At 30.8% G+C, this 21,152-nt stretch overlaps 2 protein-coding genes and 3 long non-coding RNA genes across 5 annotated transcripts in view; 1 reads left to right on the top strand and 4 right to left on the bottom strand.

The window, feature by feature from the left end:
* LOC133318942 (angiotensin-converting enzyme) overlaps positions 1-21,152 on the top strand; it is a 78,555-nt gene that overhangs the window by 30,349 nt on the left and 27,054 nt on the right. The window lies entirely within an intron of this gene.
* On the bottom strand, positions 729-2,518 carry LOC116766884 (skin secretory protein xP2-like). Its single transcript, XM_032657025.2, has 2 exons — positions 2,444-2,518; positions 729-2,100 (listed from the first exon to the last, which is right to left on the bottom strand). The coding sequence occupies exons 1-2, from the start codon at positions 2,453-2,455 to the stop codon at positions 1,054-1,056; spliced, it is 1,059 nt and encodes a 352-aa protein (XP_032512916.2). The 5' UTR covers positions 2,456-2,518; the 3' UTR covers positions 729-1,053.
* On the bottom strand, positions 6,799-7,606 carry LOC116766890 (uncharacterized). The gene is made up of 2 exons (XR_004353276.2): positions 7,201-7,606; positions 6,799-7,031 (listed from the first exon to the last, which is right to left on the bottom strand). It is a non-coding gene; the product is annotated as an uncharacterized LOC116766890 (long non-coding RNA).
* On the bottom strand, positions 11,441-12,060 carry LOC116766889 (uncharacterized). Its single transcript, XR_004353275.2, has 2 exons — positions 11,970-12,060; positions 11,441-11,678 (listed from the first exon to the last, which is right to left on the bottom strand). It is a non-coding gene; the product is annotated as an uncharacterized LOC116766889 (long non-coding RNA).
* LOC116766886 (uncharacterized) lies at positions 15,645-16,529 on the bottom strand. The gene is made up of 2 exons (XR_004353272.2): positions 16,155-16,529; positions 15,645-15,855 (listed from the first exon to the last, which is right to left on the bottom strand). It is a non-coding gene; the product is annotated as an uncharacterized LOC116766886 (long non-coding RNA).

The following is a 21,152-nucleotide window of genomic DNA, read 5'->3' as shown; positions in this document are numbered from 1 at the left end:
AATTTATAGAATGTTTATAGTATATTGAAGTGAAAGATCAAATCGTTGGAAGAGTTTTGAAACTATCGAGACGTTAATATAATAACCGGCAGCCGTTATGTTGGGTAAATAGGTAATTTGTATTGCAGATAAATGATAGCTCATGGAAAAAATAAACTACAGAAAATAATGACATATATGTATGTCACCCGTCTATCGACAACAAACAGAAAAAATAATACAAGACACTTCATCTTAGACGTATACAGTACTACATACAGAAAATTTTGATTAAATAAAAAGTTTATTACTTTTAAAATTACTAGGGAAACACTTAATATTTCAATAAATTAGAATTTATTGTGAATTTAAATGTAGTTATGATAGTTTCGCATAATTATGTATACATCGTGGTGACTTGTATTACGCAGAAGCTATCGAATATTTAATTCAGAATAATTTAAACATGTAATCTTCCTAGTGTGGATCCCATAAACGTTAGTACTAAGTAAGTGTTATTGACATCACTTATACAAAACAACGGTGTCTACACGCTAAGTACGCGGTGAGTACACATCACTTGTCACAAGTTTCGTAACAGCTTAAGTAGCGGCGATTCAAATGTTTTGCGATGCGATACTAATCTAGGCCATGTTATGTTATTTCGTAAGACCACGGCATACGAGCCGAATAATAACCCGATAAGCACTTTAATTATCTTAACAATAGATTATTAATGAAAAACGGTATACAATCTCTGGCATTGCCAAACATTTATTTCTTAAAATCACAATTTTTCTAGAGAAAATAATTCGTCCTATAATAACAGGTACATCAACTCAAAATATTAAAAAAAAAAACGCAACAGTTACCGATGGAAAAGTAAAAAATACATTAACAAAATTAAAAAAAGAAGTTACATTAGCGCGAAACTATTGACAGTCTTAGGGTAGAAAAGTTAAGATCTAGTAAATACCACTATCCACTTTTATTTTGTACCCTAAATCTCTCAATTGTAAAGATATCTATTCTTAGAGTTACGTATCACAATATAGCCTCTGCTTCCTGCAGCCATTAGTAGCTTCCATGATGTCCATACTCGTGACCGTGTCCAATGACAACTGGGACTGGCACTTTGACGGGGTAAGGCACTGGCTTCTCAATATGGACTGGCACGTGCTTTTCGATGTGGACGGGGTAAGGCCTGTCTACTGGTACTTTTACGGGGAAGGGCACTGGTTTCTCTACTGGGTAGGGGATATGCTTCTCGACAGGGTACGGGGCTGGTACTGGTACTTTAACTGGGTAAGGCACTGGTTTTTCTACGTGAACTGGGTATGGTCTGTCATAAGGAACCTTGACTGGGTAAGGCACTGGCTTCTCCACTGGAACGGGATAGGGTTTTTCGACTGGTACAGGGTAGGGTTTCTCAATGTGTACTGGGTAAGGTCTGTCAACGGGCACTTTTACGGGTACATGGACCTCTTTAATGACTGGGTAAGGTGCGGGTACATGTACTGGAACCTTTACGGGGTATGGAACCTTCTTTTCAACAGGGTAAGGGGCAGGGACTGGTACTTTAACGGGCACATGTACTTCTTTCTCTACTGGGTAAGGTTGGGGTACGTATACCTTGACGGGGACAGGCCTGTCAACGGGTACATGAACGGGATAAGGTACCTTCTTTTCAACTGGGTAGGGTTGTGGTACATGGACAGGTACTTTGACTAGTTCCTTAACGGTGTAAGGTACGTGTTTAACGACTGGGTAAGGTTGTGGAACTGGTACCTTAACTGGTACTGGTATATGCTTCTCAACTGGATAGGGGATGTGTTTTTCTACTGGATAGGGAACTGGTACATTTTTTACGACAGTGATAGTCTTGTGAGAGTCTCCGTAACCACCGAAGCCACCCCCATATCCTCCCAGGCCACCATCGAAACCGCCATAGCCCCCGTGTCCTCCATATCCTCCATACCCTAAGTTGAAGAGTCCACGTTTTTCGTGCTTTTTGTCATCGGCCACCGCAGTATTGTCGGATACTGCCACTTCTTTTTCTGCTGCCTTAGCCTCTTCCGCATGAGCGAAAGCCAAGACAACCACCAGACTGGCGGCCACGAGCTGTGAAAATAATAAAAAAATAAATTATACAAATATGAATCTACTAAATCTAGTAATCTGTTTTAACTGCTTATTATTTACTTTAAAATAAAGCAAGCAGTAACAAGTAAAATAAATTATGTGACATAGTTGTTGTAAGGAATATATTATTATGATTTACTGATTTATCTCAGTGCCTATCTATCAATCGGTTAAGTAACGAATACTGTTTAAAAGGCAAATTGTGGCTTATAGGAACATTAACGCCGTATACAATTTCCTTGTTGCGTAACAATTAAATCGGGACAAGAGTCCAGGCAACACAGTCACATTTCACTATCACTAGACACGGATTGTAACACACCATGAGCTTCATGATGCTGCGCTTAGTTGGTTGCACTGAAGGCAGCGAAGTCCTGAATGCGAATGATACATGGGTTGTTCAACCACGCTATATATATACGGTTTGAGCGGTCGAGCGAAGAAAAAAATTGCACCGCTCCGTAGGACTACGTTATACTTTCGCTTTCGAGGGGTATCGTACAGCGGCAAAGCAAAGTGCTCCATATACCGAGATTCGGACCGGTTCTCAGATGAGGAGAACGGTTCCCGAAACACAGAGCTGATCATATTGTCAACGGACATTTGCATTTCACCGATTTAATTGCGATAACTGTGAAGTAACTGCTTCGCGTTCTACGTTAATACAAGTTGTAATTTAAGACTTCCACGCTTTAATTGAAAGCTTGTTTAATAGAAAACTTTTGTAATACTACTAAAACTTTCAAATCGCAAACATTTTATTATATCGATAATCGAAAAACGTATACGTAGGTTTTATAGGAGTATTTACTGTATACGGTTGTAGTATATGGAGATATGAAATGTCATTGGATTGCAATAAAATGTTAGATTTTATTTCCGTCGCGTCCGCATGACTAGCTTTCAGGCAGTTGACAATACAGTTTCTTATTGAGTTTTTCACATAACCTTGACCATTAACTAAAATACCGATAAAATATGTTCGGCAATGTGGCTTTATTATAAAAAATTTCGCAAGCATCACTTAAACCCGATACTCAATACAAACAAAAGCATCTTAATCGACTTTATGCATAATAAATTATTTAAATTGTGTCAAGTAATAGTTCAATGCCGCATCTAAAATAGTTATTATAGTTAATAAAAAAAATCTATAAGAAATAAGAATATGAATATGTTTTTTTACTAATTAACAATAGGAACTGAATTCGCATTAAGTATCTATTGTACTTTTATCTTATGTAAGGTTATCGTAGAGAATCGTCGTTTGAAATTTTTTTTAAATTTCCGTATTTTCATTACAATGATCCTGTGTGTAAAATTTAAGCAGTGTTAGCCTTGGTTTTATATTATAATTATATATTATGTATTTACTATTAAGTTATGCCTTTGGTCATATTTTAAATATTTAAATATAATGCACCGATATTTTGGTAACATATATGCAGAACTATAAATCAAGATATCATTGTTATTTATCGTTGTAATTAAATATTGTAATCGACTTCTACAAGACACACCTACCTTTCATTTTATCTATCGTCTAGAACATCATTAAACCGCATCGGATGCGTGCTAAAACAATCTTTATGACACAAAAAATAAAGGACATTAGTCCATATTACATATCGATGGACCTTTGAAATAGCTATTTTGAAAGTTGTAAATTTTTAATGTACGTTCACTCCGTTTGTCGTTATATTAAGAACTATTAATAAGAGGTGAGAAATGTCGACAGATATAAAAAAGGTGTAATCGTATAGTCTATTTTAAAATATAATCGTTATAGTAAAGAAATATCAATTATCGTGGCCACAAACATTCAGGAAAACCTTCAGCTTCGAATTGAAAATATATAGGACTAAGGCAACAACAGAGACATTTTTTTTAGAATGTTTAACATATTAATTGCATTTATATACATTGTTTTGTCTGAGTAAGTGGAAAGCCTGAAATATCTCCTTTTAATATAGAAGAATATTGTTATAATAAATCAGTAATGAGGGCTTTCATGTAATAAATATGTTTCACTCTGCAGTGATTACTCTCGTCCGCTCTATAAACAACTACATACCAACCTCGCTCATCACACATGCACGCACTTTTTGAATTAAATCAATAATTATGTAATTATAAATAAAAATGATATAACTTTAATACATTTGAAAACCAATTTGGCAAATTTTGTTTGTTAATGGACGATAAGTAATTGAGGATATATGAATTAATAACCATCCGGTGTGAAGCAATACATTTATTTTAAACTATTTAGATAACAGCTGTGACCTACAAATGTATCTACATATATTGACATACTTTTTAACCCCCGAAGCAAAATAGGGGTGTTATAAGTTTGACCTTGTTGTATCTGTGTTGTGTATGTGTGTGTGTGTGTGTGTGTGTGTGTGTGTGTGTGCGCGTATCTGTTTATGGCATTGTAGATCTCAAATGAATTTACCGATTTTGATACCCGTTTCCTCGCGGTGGTTCTTACTTCTTAGCAAAGTTTGGTTCATATCGGTCAAGCAGTGTAACAGTATCAGCTCCTTAAGAGAATGATGTGAGGTATTTGTCTAGTTTAGGTCTACGATTATTCTATTGCGAGTCACTCGTGTGAGTAAAGTCACTAAATGGCAATTAATTCATAGGGTTATTTTTTAATAGTAATCCGGTCTTTAACACATTTGTGGATTAAATAACACTCGTCCTTCCATTGACCTATAAAGAACGTAGTAATTAATCAATTTGTTTTTAATTCATAAATATATATTTTTTTTTGCATTGCAAAAAAAATTTCAATTATAAAAATAAGTAAGTTCTCAGTGAGTTTATACTACAAAAAATATTCTCGAATAGTCGCAGATATAAATGGAAAATCTTAAAAAATATACATTTTTTAGAATGTATTAAAATGTATGAAAAATCATGAACGTAATAAATTTTGTATCAGATATATAACAATATTAACAGAAATCAATGATTTAGTTACAAAATACATTTTATTATTTGATATCATTAAAAGTTGGAGTCACGTGAGGCAACAGTTGTTTCCTTGTTGCGATATAATATCTCCTTGTAACATATACAGTTTAGCAATTGAACTGTTTAAATTACTTTATGTACAGATGGACAGATCGTTGCGTAACAATTATCATCATATAAAAGTCATTTGGCTGGATTTGGCGCGTCTGGTTAATGTTCGCGATATTTGAGACCACATGAATTGACGAATTAAATCTCTGTATTTTATTTTCATGTCACCATAAGTGTTCAATTACATGTATCACTTTGTCTTAATATTTTTATATGAATATAAAGGTAATACAATAAAAACGAAGGTTTTAATGTTTTATTTGTCAAATTGTTTAAATTCATAGCAATTACTTAAAGACTTTGATATTAATAAGTCTAAATAATCTACTTTTTATTGACGTAGTAAACCTTTATACTAGTGTAAAAGCGTTTGGTCTGCAATAGTAAAATATATTTCAAGGTATAAAATTTAATGTTGTTACTAATTTTTATTAATTCGATTTGTTCATATGTACTTTATAGTTGAAAAACATAACTTAAATACATTCAGAAACACATAACCACTGAGCGTCCGCGACGCAGCAGTAATTGGGGCCACTTAAAATATTAATTATTTGTTTTAATTAATCACATGATAATTATATTTACATTTCCTGTATGTCTTGTAGCTATTTCCTTTCATTTTTATGTAACACTATTTGAAAACTTTTCTTGTTCAAGTGTCTTTAATAATTCGGTAAGACCTCTTAATGAATCTATTTTCTGTAAACAACTTTTTTAAGGAAAACTAATCCATTCATCCACTTCGTACAATTTCTTTTTAGATTCATAAGTACAAATTTCAAGACTTCTTTTTTTTTATTAAGATAAAGATCACATAATTTTCTCTACTTGGTAATTACTCTCTATATATGTTCAACAGAACGCTAACAATAACCATATTTCGTATGTCAAATAAATACCCATTAAAAATGCATATACTTTGGTCATTTTAAATTTCATAGTCTTTTTATATTACTATAAAAACTATATTAACTTTAAATAGTTTTTTTCGTCAACAGAAGTTTAATAGATCAATATAAAGAAATAACTCAGTCCAGACCAGACCAGACCTCCTGAGACACGTGGTGCAGGACTGGTATTTTTATTTACTTATTTTATTATAATTAAATAGGAATTTAAAACAAGAATATTGATAATAAAATGAACTAAAATTTTATTGTGTACACTTTTTTGGTGTCGTCACATAAAGCCTATGAACAGCAAGACAATCAGTAATTTTTGTTTTTGAGTTTTCCTTAAAACCCGACTAAGACTAAGCTACAGAAATTTCCAAAAGAAATTAAGGATATTTAGCTGACAGAATTATATCGTATTTCTAGAAAAGGTATAAAGACAAAAAAGACATTTATAAATATTTCTTCATAAAAAATAGAAAAACGTCTTTTATACTTAGTGAAAACTTCTAGTTTTTCTTGAAGATAAGAAAATGTCTAACCATCCATTTTATTTAAAATATTCTTTATCCAAGACGATATTCTTATTAAAACTTTAAACGTTGAACTAATTTTGTCGTTCCAAAATACATCAAATACTGCGGATCTTATAAAAAGCCTTCCTATACAAGGAAAATGAAAAGTCTACTATGCTATAAACATTTTATTTCGTTGTTTATGCTTCAAGAATAGAAAAATCTATCAGAATTATAAGTATTTTCCCTCGCTAACTGGCACTTTTCTGTTGGGTTTCCTTAGCCGCCTTCAAAATGTTCGGAGTGCAATAGCATTCGTTATTCACACACTCAGCCGTACAAGAAACTTCCTTACATATTACGTTGCAATAGGCCTTACAATAGTCGATCCTATCACACAGAATATCTGTCGAAATATTAAATAATTTTATGAGAGTATCAATGATATTATTATCTTGTTTTCTAACGAGTTTGATAGAAATTTTTATATATTTTTTTAATTAAGTAATTCTAACATTAATTTTCTTTTATTGTGTGTGAGATAAAAAAGAATATTTTATTATATATATACTTACCCTCTTCTGCCTTTATATTTCCCATCTGCAAATAGACAAAGATGCCAACCAAGAGGATAGACAAGAACTTCATCTTTGTATTTTGTTTTCACGTTTCATGGATAACTTTGATTACTTAAATTTTCTGTTTTCATTCGTACTTTTTATTGTTTGCTATAAACCGTGAATTTCTATTGTCAATTAAATTTTATACAGATTTCAATCACGTGTCAACAGAATTCTTGTTCTGGTTTTGCTCGTTATTAATTCACTGCCAAGTCTTTGTTTAGGATAGTTAATCTTATTATCATTGAAATTTGAACTTTAATAATATAATTATTTTAAGAGCATTTTTAACATACGTCGTGGAAATGATATCTTTGAAAAATTTTATGCGGATATTTAGTGACGAGTAGAGACAACGCTTTAACACTGTTTAGCCTACAATAAAACAAAGAACATTCATTCAAACTAACAATTTTTTCTTCTCCTATAAAATTTTTCTTTAGGTCAGAATGATATGCTCGTCTAATTTGTAATTACAAGCAAGGACAATGTTCAAGGCCTTAGCTAATCAGTTGTTGTTTTCATAAACCATAGTTAATTGATATTTCAATTTATATCTGAACTGAAAACAGTTGAATAAAAAAGATGCTATATTTAATTATGTGTATAGCTGCCTTTCTTTAGATCCGTTATTTAAGAAACACATAATATCGTTGGAACACTATTAAGAGTAAATATGTACTTACTATCCTATAATCCGAGACCTCTAAATATCAAAATCGAAGAACCGTCATAAAGAATTTTTCATAAATTAAGACATCGGTTCAATTTATATTTGTTTCTTACTGAGGACAATGAAATACATGACAGCAGGTAAAGATAACAGATGTGAAAATATATGAAACATTTTACACTTGTGTACTGATACATAATTCTGATTTAACTGGATAAACATATAAAAATAACTAGTGTTAACTAATAAAATGAAGAGCCTTAAATGAATATTGTTTTAGATGTAATAAATATTTTAAACAACTAAGTCGTAGCGAAATACAAACAAATTAATGAGATCTAAGATTTTCGCGAGTATTCATTTAAATGAAACTAGTATTATTCGGATTTACTACGCGGATTTTATTATTTAAAAACTACATAATCCCGACGTTTCGGTTACTTTGCAGCAACCGTGATCACGGGCAGACGAGGTGTGATCACGGTTGCTGCAAAGTAACCGAAACGTCGGGATTATGTAGTTTTTAAATAATAAAATCCGCGTAGTAAATCCGAATAATACTAGTTTCATTTATACAAACAAATTAATCTTCGATCACTTAAGATCTAATATATGTTACTGTGTTTGAATAATTATTTCTACAGCTATCTCAGTCCTGAAATCATGATAAATGTTGAGGACATTTTTGAAGGTAGTAGCTATTGTAGTCTCTGTTGTTTATAACGTAGTTAGGTAGATTAGACCTTAACGAGCTCTAATAATAAGACTTGAGTGCATTTTTCTGTTAAAATTTTATTCCTAAAACAAGACCGACACGATTAAATATGAATTATAAATGAAAACGTGACAAAAAACACAAAAATTATTTAATTGTACCATCCGAACTATTGAAAATTGTTGTGTTAATTAAAATTATACTAAATCTATTTCTATTTGAAATTTCGACAATACATGCTAAACCTATTATTTCATTGCATGTCAATTTATAAGCAGAATTGCAACAAAGCAAAGCATCGATAAAAACAACAAAACGGAATCCAATACATCGGAAGTCAATGAGATAACTTTAAAAGGTTTTAAAAACTTTAAGTAGAATTCCAAGTATTGATTTTTTTATTTAAACAGGACGCTTATTCACTCTTAGATTTTTTTTTAGTTATTCGATCGGTTTTGAGTGTAACTAGCATCGTGTCTTAAGTTATCCATCTACATCACTCCAGTCCTCGACGTAACACTTAATTACATAAATAATCCAATGTCAGCTTAACGCAATAGCATCCAATTCGTAATTGAGATTTTTTAAAATAACCCAATAGGATAATGACACAAAAAGGCTATATATATAAAACAAGATTGTTGATATTGTTTAATCCAACGAGATTTTAAGCATATTTAAATACATACACCATTAAAATGTTCCATTCTGTTTACCTTTCGTCTTGGACTACATCGTAGCATATATGAAGTTATAAATATGTATAATAAAATAATATTTTTGTAAAAATAATACTCACAATGTGGCAACTTTACCTTGCGACATATAAAGCAAAGAGTATACGCAAAATAAAACACATTTGTATGAAACAAAAATTATTACAATAATATTTTATAGTATAATTTTATAATCTTAAATATAAAATAAAACTACTGTTTTTAACAAAATACATAAAAAAGTTTTTATAAACAAGTCCTCCATAGATTAAATCTAATTCAATAGTTCGTTGTTCTTAATAACATTGAGATGAAATACAACATTAGTTCAGAAAATATTTTCAATACTTCTGATATAAACTGTCCTTTATATAAAGGATAATGATCGAAATGTTCATCAGTATTTCAACTGCTTCAGATCAGTAGTGCAATTGTGTTCTGAGTCTGCTTCGACTTCGTTATTGCGATCGGAACGCAATATCATGATTGTTCAAACATTTAAATATCTCCCGTATTCCGCAGGAGATATTTCCTCACACTATGTCGCAATAGTCCGGACAATCGTTTGTGTTACACGGTATGGTATCCACCAAAGATTGTATTAGTTATTTTCTCTGCCGAATGCTACTTTACATTATACAATTATATTTAAAAAATATATCAACATTTAGAGTTGAGAGAATAACAAAGAATAGTTATTTAAGAATCTTCTTAACATCATTTATTGTATGAGGACTTGATTGAAGACTTTCGCGAGTACTCATTCATCAAATTTCCGGGCAGACGAGATGTGAATCACATCTCATGATCACGGTTGTGGCAAAGTAACCGAATCGTCGGGGAGGATAGTAAAATTTACTGAATTACTGGGTTAGTCTTTATATATGACTACTGGGAGAATTTGATGATATTGAAAGATCTACCAATGTTTAATTTAATAAGGGTCTTTAGAAACAGAACTGTGAGCATAACAATTTTTGCCCAAGAACATAGGATGCAACATTCTATTTGAATCGACTGTTTTCTAGACAAATAAAATTTTGTAAATGTTTATCTTCTCTTATATTAGTTTATTGTTTATTAATATAAAAGCGATACATATTGTAGCTGTTCCGAGTATCTTTTACTTTATCCCCTCTCCACGGCTGACTACAGTAACATGCAATAGACGCATGCATTAAAGCGATTTAGGAAAGTTTAGCTAGTAATATATTAGATACTAGGTACCAGCCCCGGCTTCGCACGGGCTCTTTACAAAAAATATAAAATAGCCTATTTAATTTTGAGAATTATTAAATTTATATTATGATAACTTTCAAATGGTACGCCTGATTTAAATAATTTAAAAAGTAATTTACAGATACTGATGTCGGCTTAAAAACGAAGTGATTTATTTTGGTAACACTTAATACCGTATTTATGTAAACAGCTTTCCAATAAACGCTTTTTATTTTAATGCCAGTTATTAAAAGTTGTAATATAGTATGTTATCTTTAAGGTACAGACATATGCCACCGTAGATTTTTCTGTAGACCTTTATAAGATACACAATTCCACAATATATTATTTTGTTATATCTTAAAGACTTTAGGCAGCGTTTTCGTTAAAAGCTCTCGGACAGCTTATGTTCTCCCGACATCTTCAACAAATATCGTTAATGTGCACACAAGTAAATACAAAAACTTAACAAATTATATACTAAAACCTTACTCAAGAATCACGCTATCGAGTGGTGATAACTGTTTGATAAACAGTGCAGTAGATTTTCCGTTTATCGCGAACAGACAGACAGACAGACGCGGCGAGGGACTTGTTTTATAATATGTATTGTTATTGATGATTTATAATAGTATAAATAGGCAGTAATTACTACAGGCATTCTTTTTGCCAGGTGGTTATTTCTTCCATATTTGCGGAAGAGATCCTTACATATGAAACTAGATTATTATTGTGCGTAAATAATAACGTTTTAGTCTTTACTTATTCTAGTCTTCAAATGCAATCTCATCACTTTGACTATCTGAAACTTGTTGCTGAGGTTATCGGGTTGCGCCTGGCCGTGTAATTAAGATAATAAAGAAACAAATCATCTTATGAGCAACATACATTATATTCAGAGTTTCGAAGTCAAAGCATCACAGTTTTAATAAGACTTGACGTCTTTATCCTTGTTTATTAGCATCCTTTTGTTGGGGCTGCTTCGCTGATGATCCCATGTATGGAATACAATTGCAGTTGCATGCGTCATTGACACATATGCCGCTACAGGCAGCACTGACGCATAGTTGGCTACAGGTAGCCTGGCAAATGATTTCATTACATAATTGTTCTGTCGAAAAATTAAAATTCTTTTTATTATTGTGTTGTATGAACAATACTTTGTTGTCGGGAGCGTTGTTTATTTTAGATTTTGTTACAATATTAACAGTTGTAGCAATAGTATGAGGTATATGAGATTGAGGCGTGGAGCGAGTTGTCATATATGTGATATGAAAACATGAAAGGACATTTCAGATTGTCTTAATAAACTTAAAGAAACATATCGCAAATATATAAAACGTATACGTATACTTTCCAAATTGTGTGATGTGAAATATATGTAATATATATATTTACTTACGGGGTTGTGCCTTTATATTTCCCATCAGAAAGAAGACAAAGATGTCAACCAAGAGGATAGACAAGAACTTCATTTTTGTATTTTGTACGTTTCAAAGATCGATTTGATAACTTAAAATGTTTGTTTCCATCGTCCTATTTATTGGAACATTAACAAACCGTGAATTTCTAGTGTCAATTAAATTCGACGCGGATTTCAGTCATGTAACCACAAAATGTTCACCTGACCTTTTATAAGGAAATACATTGCCGACTTGTTTATAATAATTCAATCTTAGTATTAACACCTCACAATTTAGAATTGTGAGAATTTAAAAGGCTTAACATTCCTTGATATCTTTGAATAATAATAGAGCTGTGTCTCGTCATGAGTATAGACGAAGTATCATAATTCTGTTATCAACCGAGAAACAAACAAACTTTTACTCCTCCTCTGTTATACATACATACATACATACAGACATCGCTGAAACTGAATTTGTAATTTGTGATTAATGGCGCGAATGACGTCTAAAACGAATTAGCTGTTGTTGTAATGAAACACAATTACTTTGACTACCAATTAATTTTGTATAGCAACCACCTATTCTATACTATAAGATGATAGTTATTCAGTAACAGTCAATACATCCGTTTTATTGACATGAGTTAATCTTAAATGATATAACGGCAGACTCCTTTTACTACTTAAAATAATATTGGCTTTTGACAAGCGTTTTTTTTCAACTTGTAAGATTACATATCATGTTTTTGCAGAAGAAATTTTGTTTTTGATTTAGCATTTTGAGAATTTTGTGACGTTATTATAATAATAAGCCTTTATTGCTGAAAACTAAACATTGAGTAAGTGATATTAATCTAACTTACAGACTAGCATATCAGTTATCCTAGTTAGTGATCAGCGTGTCCTGTGACACGTAGGCCTCTTCCAGCTTTCTCCACTCATCTCTGTCAGACAGAAATGTGACGTCCTTATTAATTCAAAATTTCACCAACTCCATGGCCTTTTACTTATTATAGTTTTTAATTATTAAATTTACTAGTATTCCAACTCACGCAAGTCTCGCGACAGGCTCTTGTTTCATATAAATTATAATAAAACGTTATAAGTATTTATCAATAGTTTAGAAATAAAAATGTATTGTTTATTTTCATACACGTTTTATTATTTTAATTTATTGCTTTAGTTGTGTAAGGTGCGTGTCGGTGCTCTCCAGAGGTTCCAGGTAACCTACGAAACATATTTATATGCGTATCATAATCATAATTACATATTAAAATTTATAGGCGATACCAACATTACATTATTACTCATATTAGACGATCCCAAGAATTTGCAATCACTTATGTATGTGAGATATTTGTTTCTAAAAATTTAACAGAATCGATAACATAAGATGCAAGACGCGAAATTATTTTTAAGTGTGAGTTTTATTCATGTGACATACCTCTCCAATAGATTGGTTGGAGTAATTAAAAAGGCAGAAAAAGCCTTAAAGGTATTTTCAAATTCTTAAGGAGTATATTAAAAAATATATATCAATTAATATCTTTTATCAATATAATTTCCTACCAAGCACTCAGCGTTTGTGATTAATACAGAAACAACTCTAATTAATTATTTTTAAGTAACATTTATATCATATCTTAAAATTTAATTTGAAAAAATCCAATTTCTTTGAATCATGTTCATGTTGAAGTTCTTTGAATCATGTTTACATAGACACAAATGAAATTTTAATATTTTTTTATGTGAAAATTCTAAACTCCAAATGAAAAACTGCTATGTAGAGAAACATTTTTTTTATTTTCAGTTAAAAGCTGAAAAATCAACAATTTTTCGACTTTTATTTTATCGATGATTACTTGAAATCTTTTACTTGACATTTATCATAACAATCGTTGTTTTGATGAATCATGTACCCAATACTGTAAAATTTTAATTATTACTGAAAACGAGATAATCATGCGTAAATACTGTGAGAAAAGTTTACATATGTCCAGGAGCCGTAATAATAGTTCCATAATAATATATCAATAGTGTTGTAATCGAAGAACTGTAGACAATTAATAAATATAGCTGAGGCTTGTTATTTTATGGTGTAGTCCAAGTAAGTCCAAAAATAATTGTTGCTTCAATAACAGAAATCTATTATATATAAATATATTTTTTTTACATATATTTTTAAGATACTAGAATTATAAAATTACTCGTAATTTATTTTTGGATTAAATACAGTTACATCTTGTTTATTTTGAATAATGATATCATTAAAACAAAATGTTAAAATATCAAAAGATAGAAATCAAAAAAAAATTTCGTATCTTCGTAGGTACCCCGTATTTAAAAGTAATAAATTAACTCATTATTTAACAAGTTCCGTAACAAATGTTGAATAGAGTCAAAATATAAAATTAATGTAATGATATGTAAACTATATTTAAAAAAACAAGATCACTTTAACATAATTTGACTATGCATTTTATTAACGAAAACATAACCAGAAAAAACTATTGGTCTCGAATAAAAAGTATTAAAGTCAATGAGTGGTTGATACAAGGAACTTGCGTGTACTCAAGTGGATAGTTGGAAACGACTTGTTTAGGCAGCAGTCGCCTTTAGCTTCTAGCCTTAGAAACCTTACCTTTTATATAAATACTTAGTCATCATCATCATCATCAGCCTATCGGTGCCCACTGCTGAGCAAAGGCCTCTTCTCGCATGGAGAAGGTTAGAGCATTAATCACCACGCTTGCTCAAGACGGGTTGACGATTTCAATCTTATGATTGGTAATTATAAGACCTGGTTTCCTCACGATGTTTTCCTTCACCGTCTGTCAGTGACTAAATATTCTTAGAAAGTACATATGAGTGGGAACAGATCACATTGGTACTTGCCAGGTTTCGAACCCGCATCCTCACGTATGAGAGGCGGGCCTTTAACCTCCAGTCCACCACGACAGATATTTTACTTAGTATACATTTTTTTTTTTCATATCTTCATGATTACTTCATGGTGATAAGATTTATATACAAACTCTTTAGCTCTTTTAAAAATCAGCATTTAAATGCTCTGAAAACTTTTGAAAACAATCTTGATTGCAGTTTTTTGAACAGAATAAAATACTGATCAAGTTAACGCAATCACTTGTTTAACAGGAGAAAAAAAAAATAATGGTTTTAAAGATTTATGAACAGCACGATATCAATTTTTTTTTTGTCTGATATTATTGTCATGACTACTGATAAGAAATTAAAACGCTAGGATAAAAGAAACAAAATGTATTGAAGACTAATGTGGTTTTTTTTCAGGACTTCTGTTAAAGTTTTTGTTTATACCTTTATTAAAGTTTGCTAGTTCTCTATCGAAATTCTTAACAATCTCATTATTAGATCACATACAATATTTACATCGGACTTATATGTCTTTTAATATTTCTTAATAAAAATATATTAAAAAAACCGACAATAATCTGTTTTTTTTTTTTTGTTGGTAACGTCTAATTCCTTCTTTAATAAAATGTCATCCAATATTTTCTCACACTACGTCTTCACAATTCTGATATATACTGACTATAGTCAAATTCAGGTAGTAATAATTATTATTGTCGGTCGCTGTGTAACAAAACGTCTTGCACTGATCTTATTCTAATGGATTGAATGAAACGTGTGATGTGCGATGGAATATTTATTTAAATTTTTCAGTTAGACATTAAAATAATGATTTGAATTTTAAGTTACATTATCATTTAATTCGATTGGAGTTAATTGGTTTTCTTACCGATTGTTACAGTGCAAATGCATCTATTGTTGACGCACGTAGCAAGGCAAGGTTTGCATCTTGCATCACAATATGCTATGCAGTCGCTAGTCGTGATACAGGCGACTGTAAGTATAAATAAATTAAAATAAATACAATATTTCTATGAAGTTAATATTTGAACTCCAAATAAAACCATTATTTTCAGATTTACAACGCGTTTTTTTATTATTTTAAACTACGCACTCCCGACCTTTCGGTTACTTTGTAACAACAGTGATCACGAGCGGACGAGATGAAAAACTAAACGTCGGGATAATGTAGTTTAAAATAATAAAAAAACGCATTGTTAAGGCTAAAGTATTAGTTTTATTTAACTGAATAGTCTTAAAAGTCTTAGATCTCATTGTTTTAACCCTACTCACCGTCACTCGCCTTTACATTGTGTATCAGCTGCGCGAACACAAAAATGCCAACCAATAACATGTAGAAAAACTTCATTTTATTAAATTTGCTTTTCCGTTTCAAAGAGCTCTTTGATAACTCCAAATGTTAGATTTCAGTCGTATTATATATTGCAACTATAATAAACCGTAAATTTCTATTGTAATTTAAATTACTTACGGACTTCAGTCATACAAATTAGCTAAATTGTTGTCCTGGCTTTGCTCACGTTAAATTCACTGGAAATTAATTCTTTATGATAGTCGATTTTATTAAAATTTACCCATTTTTGCTTGCAACATATATATATATCTGTGTTGTATTAATTAGTAGGAATATATATATATATATGTTGTATTTTTTTATTCTTTAGTTCACTGTGTAACAAACTACCACGCCTACCTTTTATATGGAATTAACAGCCAGTCTAGTAAATATGCATTTATAATTTATTATAATAACTATGCATAATTTCTTGAATACAAAAAGAATTTACTCTGGATTTGATTGCAGCCATAAAGCCTTGATCTTTAATGCCAAGCAACAAAAGTATGTTTCTTACACTAAGGACTATTTCTTAAATATGTTTATGTATCCATCATTATGCCAAATTTAATTAACAATTACTTCAACTTTATAAAAATAAAATTCTGTTACAAAAAATGCGTAATATTTCGCAATGTCATCTCACTCTATATGGAGCAAAACGAAAAGGTAAAATAGATTTATGTTAAAAGAGATTGTACAGTTAAAAAAATTATATCAAATTATTAATTTCAATGTTAACAATAAAATTTAAAACTTTTAAATTCAAAAACAATTAGTCTCTCTTCAATTTGTTGTAAGACACAAATAAATTATATGTACATATTATGTATTACTTTTTATTTTTTCCCGTAACTTCGTCTGCGTTAATTTCAGAATTAGTAATACATGTATAACCGACCGGGCGAACTTTATTCCACCCTAGAGGCGACAAATAACCAGATATTCGAATTTATTAGGATTTTTTTTCTTTTTCGATCGAACAGAATTAAATATCCTATCTCGTCTCCTAGTTCTAAGCTATCTCCCCACCAATTTTCAACCACATCCCAACAGCCGTTCATGAGTTATAAATAGTGTAACTAACACAACTTTCTTTTATATATAAAGAACACTAATCGGTACACCTATTTGCTGTTTAATGTTTACATAAACGCCATCTCTTCTGAATCGAACCACATATTAGCAAATCAGCATGTGTAATACGAGATTACCGTAATTATACGAGATGAAATCACCGTATTATTTCAAGCATTTGAACCTAATGTATTTAAAATAATAACATTGTACTGAAACAGATCGCCACGTTCTTGTATTACATTACAATCATTAAAAATATATCGGTTTAAGTTTTTTATATGGTCATTTATTACACGGCCGTCATATTTGTTAGTTCTAAAGTAGAGTATTAATGCAAGAATAAACATAGAGTTGATCCATTAATATCTTCTAAGTTACATAAAAAATAACTATATAAACATGATGAGATCGAAGACTTTCACGAGTTTTATTCATTTAGATGAAACTAATATATTTCTATAGATTTCACATCTCGTCTGCCCGTGATCACGGTTGCTGAAAAGTAACCGAAACGTCGGGATTGTGTAGTTTTAAAATAATAAAATCCGCGTAGTATATCCGAAATATATTAGTTTAATTTAGATATATAAACATGCTTCACATTTCTTTTAAATAGTTTGTTTTTGTCGGAATTTATTTGACCCTTGTGTTAATACATGTTTCTTAGCTGCTAAAAATTGATTTATACAATCCTTCAATAACATGCATTTTATAAACTTACCTTATATTAAAAATTAGAACAAAGAACTCGGAACAGTATGAAAGCAATCTTTTAGCGGACAATATATTTACATTCATTATTTGAATTACTTATTTGAGAGAATTAAGGACTTTGTATGCAATTGACAGGGATTTGTTGCTTTGTGTCGAATTTCTCGCGATATAATGAAACATGAACATGCAGTTGTATTTGGTTTGGAACGAAAAGTCGATCATCGGCTTAACAATTATGTAACAAGCTCAGTTCCCGTTTTAATGTAGCCTCCTTTCTTCATTCTTTGACCTTGAGTATAGTAACAGCAGATTACATTCTGTGATTTATTTTTAAAGAGGAATTTCTTAATAAAATATATTTATATCTTGATCCTCAATACAACAACGTAACATAACATTGTTGAGAATGTTTAATTTTATTAATTTGCATATATTATCGTAATATTTAACAAAGCGTGACGTAATCCATTTTGGTTAGTTAAGTTAAACTTTTGATACTAAATTAAATTTAAGGCGTGCTATGAAACACTTTTACATTTCAACATCTCATTGATTGCGCCCACAGTATTATAAATCTCAAGCATACATGTGCTTCTTATTGAATAAATGTTTTGGGACTGAGGTTAAAAATATTCCAATATTCCAATTCCAATAGTAGTGAATACTCGCGAAAATCTTAGATCTCATTATTCCAATAGTTCTATTTCCTAATACTTTTAATATTTTATTGTAATATTGACAAATCAACATTAGCTATAAATGACCTGTTTATTTTCTTAGTTTGAAAGGCGCTAGAAAAATGACTAAGCGTGCGACTAAGTGACTTTACAAAAATAATTTAAGGTTTTCCCAAAACAGTCTCGCATCCGGCTTAACAATGTAACGGTATTTATTGTCGTAAATATAAATAAAAATTATCTTTAATTTAGTCTGCGCAGCAAAAAGTACAGAAAAAACTTATTTCATGTCATTTTTATTGTGCTGTATATAATAGCGACTATCCAAATTTTACTTGGACATTTCAAACTATAATTGCCTCATATAAATATGTCACCGCACTATATTTCGTTGAATGATTAATATAAAGAATATTCTTAAGCTACGTACCCGCCGACCATACGAGGTGTTTATTACTCTAATAACAATTAAAGCAGTTGCGATTTCATCAAATTATTCACTCTTTATGAGTCTTGTTAAGGCCCAGCCGGGAAAGCTTTCTAGCCACAGGGTAGACATCAGAATCTAGTTCAGTCGTTACATAATTTAATGTTACCTTGGATTTGTCTTTAGTTGCCAGCTTGTACGAAATCATACCCATAAGAGGTATCCAACAACAAAAGAAAAAAATGTAATGTGGTATTTATATTACTAAACACGCTTTTGCAATCCTAATGCGCTCGCTAAGCAAGCGGTCTACAACTCTGCACCGTTGCGATATTGCGTATCACCAATCTGTTTTTCTGTCTTTCCTAATCTGTTAACTTTGACACCTCGTCTCATCACAGTTGGTCTATTACTTGTCGTTCTTTATCAAGTATTTCGGTACCAATAACGCAATACACAGAGGAACAATTAGCAGATAAATTCGTCTCTCGTTACAAAACACAATATTGATTTTACTGTTAAAATATTGTAAGACATCGATGATTTCAAAACTTATTTTGAGCGACTAGCTTTTCTGGATGTAATGAATTAATTATTCGATGATCAATGTTATAAACGAAATTCTTTCTTTAATTTAAAGACTATCGCTCTTCAATCTCAAGTGATAAGTTCATCAGGTTATCGAAGGTCAAAAAGATAATAAGTACAAAATTCATCCGTATTTTTTCCAATTTCCTCATCACCCGAGATAACTTACTGACACTTAAAATTGTTCAATGAGCTTATTGACATTAAGAGTGAAAATTTCTAGAAATAATTCTATTTTAAATAAATCAAATTGTACAATCTCAAGATTCTATATTATAAAACTAACAATCTTTAATTCAATAACTGTCCTTAATATTGATGGTTAGTAAATATTAAATAACGCATTTTGTTTCCGTTAAATTTGATTTTACATCAACGTCTTCATCAATCTTTGTTGGCTAACAGAGAGACAGCCGGTGATCGATAGTCTGAGAAACCGTACATCACACCTCACATAACATTTTATAGAACGCAAAAACGTTAACAAACTGCACTGGCTATTAAAATTATTATTTATAGTGAATATTGATTAGCAAAAATATTTTTTACCTGAAATACTCACAGCAATATCATCAGCAAACTTATTTCAAAATAGTTTAGCAACTGACTCGCATCAATATTAAAGCTAGATGTATGTTTTTACTGTAACTGTCATAATTCATATAACGTATGTCAACATTTTAATACATTTAAGTTGCTTAATAATGGTTGGATCACAATAATCTACGTTTCTTGGTTTCTTGAGCCGTTTGCCTTTTGTATAAATGAAATAGTAAAAGACAGATTAGGGATCATTTTAAACCGTGTGTTTTCGTACCTAACGATAATATATAACAATAACACCATGCGACAACAGAACTCCTGACCTCTAGTGGTGATTAAACACATTATGCGAAACACTTTCCACATTTGCGTGTGTATTTTTAGTTTCTTTATGTACACTAGATGGCGTAACGCACGCTGGAAATATGAATGGAGCAGTTCATGTAACTAAGACTAAATTGACTTTCGTAATGTTATAATTATTTAATATTCCGTTTGTTTTTATGTATAGCTTATGGCCTAACCTTAGTCGTAGGTTCTGACTACAAAATATACATTCACCACGAATCGCTTAAATTCCTAAGGTTGTTGTAAATGATACCTAATTAATACTTATGAATTTAAATCATCAAAAAACAAAAATAAAAGAATAAATACAAATAACTATATTATTTAATTAGATATAAATAACAATGTAATATTTCTAAATAATTGCTTTGAATAAAATTTTTATTGTTAGAGTTTACGAAGGTGTTAATATTATTTTTTGGACCAATTGGGTTATTGGAATAATGTGACGGTTCCTTGTTGTTTAATATGTATCACCTTAGTAAGTACATTGCGGAATGAACACTATTAGATAGATTGTCTCCGGTAAATCATTAACTTCTTTAACATAAAATAAA

The sequence above is a fragment of the Danaus plexippus genome, chromosome 10, assembly GCF_018135715.1.
Source record: "Danaus plexippus chromosome 10, MEX_DaPlex, whole genome shotgun sequence".
Taxonomy (NCBI): domain Eukaryota; kingdom Metazoa; phylum Arthropoda; class Insecta; order Lepidoptera; family Nymphalidae; genus Danaus; species Danaus plexippus.
This window is presented reverse-complemented; position numbering and strand designations above follow the sequence as displayed.